The 7,311-nt window shown below is 42.6% G+C and overlaps 1 protein-coding gene across 8 annotated transcripts in view; it reads right to left on the bottom strand.

Annotated features, from left to right (window-relative positions):
- Positions 1–2,204: 2,204 nt before the first annotated feature.
- LOC126756871 (filamin-C) overlaps positions 2,205–7,311 on the bottom strand; it is a 99,930-nt gene continuing 94,823 nt past the window's right edge. For all 8 annotated transcript variants that reach the window (XM_050470340.1, XM_050470342.1, XM_050470343.1 and 5 more), the window contains 7 exons: positions 7,107–7,255; positions 4,862–6,938; positions 4,678–4,806; positions 4,250–4,611; positions 3,182–4,183; positions 2,870–3,049; positions 2,205–2,770 (listed from right to left, as the gene is read on the bottom strand). In XM_050470340.1, coding sequence (XP_050326297.1) covers positions 2,639–2,770; positions 2,870–3,049; positions 3,182–4,183; positions 4,250–4,611; positions 4,678–4,806; positions 4,862–6,938; positions 7,107–7,255 — 4,031 coding nt within the window. In that variant the 3' untranslated portion in view covers positions 2,205–2,638. The remainder of the gene's footprint in view (positions 2,771–2,869; positions 3,050–3,181; positions 4,184–4,249; positions 4,612–4,677; positions 4,807–4,861; positions 6,939–7,106; positions 7,256–7,311) is intronic.

Here is a 7,311-nt window from a genome sequence, read left to right as displayed (position 1 = left end):
GGGCGTCAAAAGCAGCTTCAGCCTATATTATTCGCTATAATATTTATGTTTACAAATTTCCATAATTATGGCATATTGAACAAATATTTTGTCGGCAAATTCTGCATTGAATTCTATGTTTTTTGTGTAGAAAGGATTCTGCAAGAATTTTTTGTAGACTTTCAACTGCACCAAAACTTGTAGATTTGCTTCCATGCGATTTAGTTTAAGGCTACTTACTGAGTTCTACGGTAGTTTGCGACGAAAAGCTTTATGTTTATTGCCAAGATAAGTTATGGTTATTGGAAGCTCGTTTTGAGGCGCTAGGCAGCACAATGTGGTTGCCAGCTGTCGTGGAGCTTAATATAAAATGAAATTTCGTTTAGGGTTTATACATAATATTATCGCTATTTGCTTTATTACAGTATGAACCGCGTATATTAAGTTTGTCACGCAGTTTGTTAGACTAAAAATGAGGTGTCGGAGACCCTACGAAGTATACATAGTGTCGAAAGATACCCCAAATTGAAAATGAAACTCAAATATTTAATTATTCATCAACATTTATTTTGTCGCCTTCAAAGTAGTCCCACCAGATGTAATACACAACCATTTTTTCAGTCCTCGAAACATTCATTTTCATAAGCACTTTTTGGGATGGCCTTCAGCTGCTTCACCGAATTTTTTTCATCTCTTCGATCAACTGAAAACGGGTTCCACGGAGCGGCAATTTTAGTTTGGTGAACAAGAAAAAATCTGGTGAATTAATATCTTTTTTGAAAAAACTTTATCGGGGCAAGTCGAGCAAGACCGCGTTTCATAACCAAAGTATCTATTAAAGTCATTCGAACGGACTCGCGATAGATGTCGAGCTTTCAGCCATCTTTCTAACTCTTGCCTGATGATTTTCAAGCACCTTATCCTTTACTTTTTTAATGTTTTGATCAGTTGAAGAGGTCGAAGGTCGTCCAGAACGAGACATTGCTTTAACAATCTCTCGATCGTCTTGATGGCTTTGTACCACTCGCAGACTTGTGTTTTAGATAAAACTGATTCATCGAAAGCCTTTTCCAACCAAACGAAATTTGGTTAGATATATAAAATTTGAGACAAATTCTTTGTTCGATATTTTTATCCATTCCAAAAATCACAACACACTACTGAGGTTGTTCGATTTAAGCAGCTGCTGTAAGCAAACTGGTTGGCAGATCGCGCTCATATTTGGCACAGTAATTAAGTATAGTCCCAACAAATTGGCAAAATACTTTTTTTTAGTATTATATTCCTGGTGGAATTTAATTAAAATTTCCTTTTGCTTATTTGTCCCAAAAAGTCGATTGGACATGGTCCGTTCGTACGTCTGTATATATGTGAACTAGTCTCTTAGTTTTTGAGATAATGATCTGAATTTGTCAGAATTACCAATATCGGACCATTATATGCCATATAAACCTTATATAGAGAACTTTTTTTATATCTGTGAAGGGTATTATTCGGCTATTTTTTTATGTTATAATTAAAAATGCCGTTTATTTAGCTAAAATATATTTTTATTACTATTCAATATTTGTGTAAACATTTTAAATTAAATAAAATGGTTAATAACTTTATCATAGTTTAATGTAATATATTTTTGTAAATAGTTGCTTTGTATTTGTGTTAGCAAAAAAGCACAAACAAGAGTGTATAAAGAAAACAATTTTGCAAATTTTTAATACTAAATCGTTTTTCAATTTAAAAATTACAAATTTTCTCATTATTTAAATTTTTTTTTGAATATATAACAACATATTCACCAAAAAGAATGGAAACACTAAAATTTATTAGCTCATATAAATCGTTTTGTAAGTACATACATATAAGTATATGTTTTCATATTTTCTTTAATTTTTTTTTAATTTTTCTAAATTTATTTTTAAGTAATTTTGTTCTTATAAATTTCGTATATTTTTTTTTTGTTTATGCATTGTTAACAAATTGGAAGATTTCGTTGCTTAAATACGCACTATTGGGCGGATAATTGCTTATTTATAATCTAATTTTAATTAATTAAATATTTAATTATTTGTTATATTTTTCAACTTCTCTCAATATTTTTGCTTAAATATTTTGTAGAAAAAAAGAAAAAAATTTAAAATAATGCCTCACTTTTACTTGTTATTACTGTGAGTTGGCTGCCCTCTCTCGTCCTCGATTTGTGTGACCAGTTTGTAGTATCGTATGTAGCCGCAGAGTTACTCCATTGAACCGCAATTTCGTATGGGTGATTTTCCATTTTTTCTTCTAAAAGTAAGTACACCTTCCTAAACAGTACGAGTACATATTCAATTTCCTTTATGAACCCATTTATTTTCAGTTGTCAAAGCAGCGCGCAATTGCTGTCGTGGCGGCAGCGACGTCGCAAACAGCTGCGCGAACCCATATCGTAGATGAAATCCGGATTGCTTATGTAATGCTGGTTCAGTAACTGACTGCCCAGCAGTGGCGATAGACGTATTTGTTGTTGGGAACGATAATAGTGTTGCGGTGATGCTGGTAATGTATTATGTTGCATTGGTAATGTTTGGTGGTTGTGGTGTTGGTGTGGGTGTGAGTGTTGTTGTGTTAGTTGACTGAGGGCAGGGCTGGGCAGTATAATTGTGCTAATACTACTCTGGCCTCATATACCTTGCAAATAGCGTCGCAACTCTTCTTCAGTGTCGAATATCATTACCGGGAACGGTGATCCGGGTACAAATTCGCCAGCCCATTTCACTTCGACGCGATAATCGCCCGGCTCTGTGGGATCGTACTGCAAGAGTGATACATGAAAAATTAAAAAATGTAACGAAAAGAAGAGTTATGCTTCTGCTTAAAGAAAAGAGTAGTTATCCCTCGTTTCTTTACTTACCTTGCAGAGTATTGTGCGATCCTTTTGACTCTCTCGCTGCATTTCCACACGGAATGCGCCCTTCGGACCACGTACTCTCACTGTCAGTTGACCAGCGCCAGCGCCGCGTGTGTCGCAGATGAAACGCGATTGGAAGGTGGCTAAGACACCGTGCTCGATGCCGGGACCATAGACACGTACCTGAAAAAAGAAAGTTCGGAAGAGTAGAGGATATGGTCTATTGTATGTTTTGCTTCAAACCATTTAAAGCAAAAGAGTAAGTCGTTTTCGGTTGGTATTTGATCGATATTCGATTAATATAGAGAGCCTTACCTTACTAGCATCTGGTGCACCAGCGACCTTCAGCGCGAACGGCGAACCGGGCACGTTTTGTCCGCCATATTTGATCGTCAATAAATGCCTACCCGGCTCTTGTGGTTTGATGTTCAGCGTAAATGTGGCATCGCCGTGATCATACAGCTCACAATAAGCCACTTTACGTGGTCCAGCGCAGTGAGCTGTCAACTCACCGGGACCGGCACGACGTGTATCAATCCACGACTTAATATCCTTACCGACAATGCCGTGACGTAGGCCCTCACCCGAGCAGATAACTTTCGAAGCATCCATTGAAGAGCCGACGGCGACAGTGAGTGGACAACCTTTGACGAGACGACCATTCCACTTGACTGATAAGGTTAGCGGACCTGAAGATGACTTTTGCGGTGTGTAGGAGGCCAACCAAATACTTTCTGTTGGTCGCGGTTGCGCCAAGCTTACTGGCACCGAAGTATTGTCTTGATGCATCAATATGACCTCAGGTCGGCCGGCGGGTGCATTTGTGGCATCTATTGTGAAATGTGCTGCCTCACCAGCTTGTGCTGCCGCTAGACCACGTCCTGTGAGCACCACTTTGTCGGCGGCTTGTTGACCAGTGACGAATGCACTGCGCGGACATTGCACAATGGTGAGACCACTCCAAGTGAGGTCTAAATCATGCTCGCCCGGCGCTAAGCTGTCAGCAGATATGTAGATGCGCATTTTGCCATCACTTAACTTGTCTACGGGTATTTCAATGCCATCTATGGAGCAGGCCAGATCGCCGGGACCCGCATTCTCCACATCAAAAATTATACGCGCCGGTAAGATGAGACGACCATCGTGATCGAGCAGTGTGCCCCAACCGCCGACAGGTGTAATCTTCGAAGTTTCCACACAGGAAATGCTCCATGGTGAGCCGGGTAAGTTACCACGATTCGGACAGCTGGCGCGTATTTCGTAATGACCGACGGAAAGAATGGTATACGAAATACGCCATTCATTGTTGCCAAGTGCCTGGAATTTTATTTACAGTTATACTAAGCGATCTTCAATAATATGGATGCTATGTATAGTGTGTACCTTAATTTTCGGTTCAATACGTTCACCAAACTCGTCGACACGTTCGATTTGCACATTCGGAGCAATGGGACAGTAGACAATGAAGGAGGCCTCCTTGTTGCGCTGGCAGACCTCCAGTCCGTTGCCGGCTGCGCGTGTATCGGTCTTTACGCCTGTAGCGGAGGCGGTAAAAGTGAAAGGCGAACCCTGTACGGTTTCGCCGCCGTACATAACTGTTAGTTTATAAGCACCCGGTTGGGATGGCACGAATTCAACACTATATATGCCCTCTGATTGTTCGGTAATGTGAACGGGCAGGTTTTGGTTGGTTGGGGAGACGGCGAAGGCCTCCAGTTCGGCAATACCGGCATTATCAGTGCGCACTAAAAATTGGGGAAAGGGAAGTCTTACAAAAACTGAAATTGATATTTTAAGGCGAGTGAACAAACCTGTGAAACAGATTGGACTGTGCAGCGCTAACTGGCCTTTTGGTACACCCTGTACAGCAACACGGCTGGTATCAAACGCTTCGCATGTAAATGGACTGCCAGGTAGTGGCTTAGATTGATGAAGTACCTCTGTAAAAGTTTTATTGAATTAAATAAAGTTAAGATCCAACATTAATCCACATACCAACTATGCTCTGACCCGGTTTGGTGATTGTGAACTCAGCTTGTAAATGCCCACTCTTAGTTTGATAACAGCGGACAGGTAGAGCCTGGCCTCCTGGACCAGAGACCACTACATCGAATTCGCGTGCTGGTCTCTTAACGGTATCGATGGCAAAAGATGTCGTCTTTCCAACACGTGCCTGATATAAACCAAGTCCAGATACACTGATTTCCTTACCAACATTCGTAGGTAGCACATTGATCTCCAGTGGTTTAAGTGAAATCGGCACTTCATTGAAGAGTATGGTCATCTTGTGGGGTGCCACACGTGTCGGATGATAGACGATCTCGTAAACACCTGTCTTAGATGGACCACGTATGGAATGCGGTACCTCCGAAGCGCCACATTTGACAATCGCAGACAGTTCACCTTGGCCAGCTTCATTGAGTGATACTGAGATGCTAGCTGGTTGCTGGCAGATGGCTTCACCCACTTCTGTGATCTTCACCAACGATGGATCAAATACCGTAAGTGTGCGTGTGCCGATGTGTTGACGTGTATCGCGATCGATGAAACGTATCAAATAATTGCCGGTCATGTGAGTGCGGAACTCCGCCGTCTGTCTAGTAATAGTATAAGGCACTGGCTTGTGATCGGGACCCATAATTTCTGCAATCTGATCATCTGTCGGAAAATCAATGGTTGCCAAACTACCGATCTGTATGTGCTGTGTTGTCTGTTGTATATCTACGCGAAATGGACTGCCATCGACGGGCACTTCGTTGAATGTAATATTGACATAATGTGGTTCTGTGGTCTGCGGCACAAAGGTAACATCATAGAGACCACGTGCACAGGCGACCACTTCCGCTTTTACAGTGCTCGTGTCTGTCGAAACTACTAATTCAAGTGTGCCTTCGCCAGCGCCAGCGGCATCCACACTAAAGGTGACGGGCACACCCAACGCGGCTGGACCATATTGTTGATCCAAGCCACTGATGCTGACACGTGAAACATCGAAGACATTGCACGAGAAGGGTGAACCATTGATGTGTTTATCACTTGCCGTGACACTAATCAAATGACGACCCACAACTGTGGGTTGGAAAGTTGCTGTGTAAGCGTCGCCGCCTTGTGGACTCAATTGACATATAATATTGTCGCCAGATGGTGTAGTTACAAAAACTTGCGGTTCCACACCTTCGAAGCCCTCAAGTTCGAAAGTGTTATCAACTTTTATAGCAGCCTGCTTGAGACCTTCGCCGGTAGCCAAAGCTCGAGGCAAACTAATGGGCGCTGATGCAATTTGACATGTAAATGGCGAGCCGGGTACTGGATGACCATTGAAACGCACCGAGAGCGAGTGTGGCGCTGCCTCAGTAGGCTTGAAGTTCACCTTGAAACGCGCATTGCCTTCCGACTGCACATAATTCGGCACATTTTTACCATTAACTGCAACAATGATTTCCAAATTGCCCGCACCGGCCTGACTGGCATTAATGCCGAAGCTTACGCTTTTACCAACCACTCCCGGGCGTATATCAGTGACAATGACTTTCTCGGCCGAATAGGATTTGAGCAGAAATGGGCTACCCTCGACATGCCCACCACCAGGTAAACGTACTTCCACCGAATGATCACCGACCTCGACAGGTTCGAATTTAATATTATAACCAATGCCATCCAGCGCGTCAATCTTGACGGGCACACTGCGTCTAGCCGGACCGAGCACTTCAACATTTGGTTCCGTGTCCGATTCAACGACGAACTCAAACAACCGTCCAACACTAACTTTATCCAAAGTTTCTGGTGATTGTATACGCGCAGCAGCCGAAACACGACATGTAAACGGTGAGCCCGGCACATCCTGTCCATTGAAACGCAACTCGACTGTGTGATTTTGTGCGTCACGTGGCGTAAAACTAATGGCATAGGTGTGTTGCCCTTGCGCCTGAGCGGAAGTCGGTACACGACCGCCATTTACAGTGACTTCAAGATTACCGGGACCCGCTTGCGATGTCTCCACCAAAAATGTGACCGGTTTACCAACCGTACCATTGCTGACGTTCTTCACTTTGATGGCATTCACGTCGTAAACCTAGATAATGATATGATTGGAGTAAGTATATGAAATCAGTTCTAGTTTTTTGGGTCATTAGTCTAATCACTTTGGCTCCATGTAAACATGTTTACATTTATGGAACCAAAATGTTAGAACCTTGGACCTTAGTGTCTAAAATGTTGCGATACAATTGCATGATCCTACCTTAGCTGCGTAGGGACTACCAGCGGTGGACAAACCGTTGACTGTGACATTCACACGATGCTCGCCGACTACGCGTGGCACGAACTCTGCCTTGAAAATACCCTCCGAGGTTTGGTGAACCTGTGCGGGCACTGACTGACCGGCAGGTCCTGTTGTTTTTGTTGCAGCAAATTGTTTTATTTTGATTTTATATTTTGTTGTTGCA

Source organism: Bactrocera neohumeralis, chromosome 4 (genome assembly GCF_024586455.1).
Source record: "Bactrocera neohumeralis isolate Rockhampton chromosome 4, APGP_CSIRO_Bneo_wtdbg2-racon-allhic-juicebox.fasta_v2, whole genome shotgun sequence".
In the NCBI taxonomy this organism is placed as follows: Eukaryota; Metazoa; Arthropoda; class Insecta; order Diptera; family Tephritidae; genus Bactrocera; species Bactrocera neohumeralis.
The sequence above is the reverse complement of the archived record's forward strand: the minus strand, read 5'-3'. Positions and strand labels throughout refer to the sequence as shown.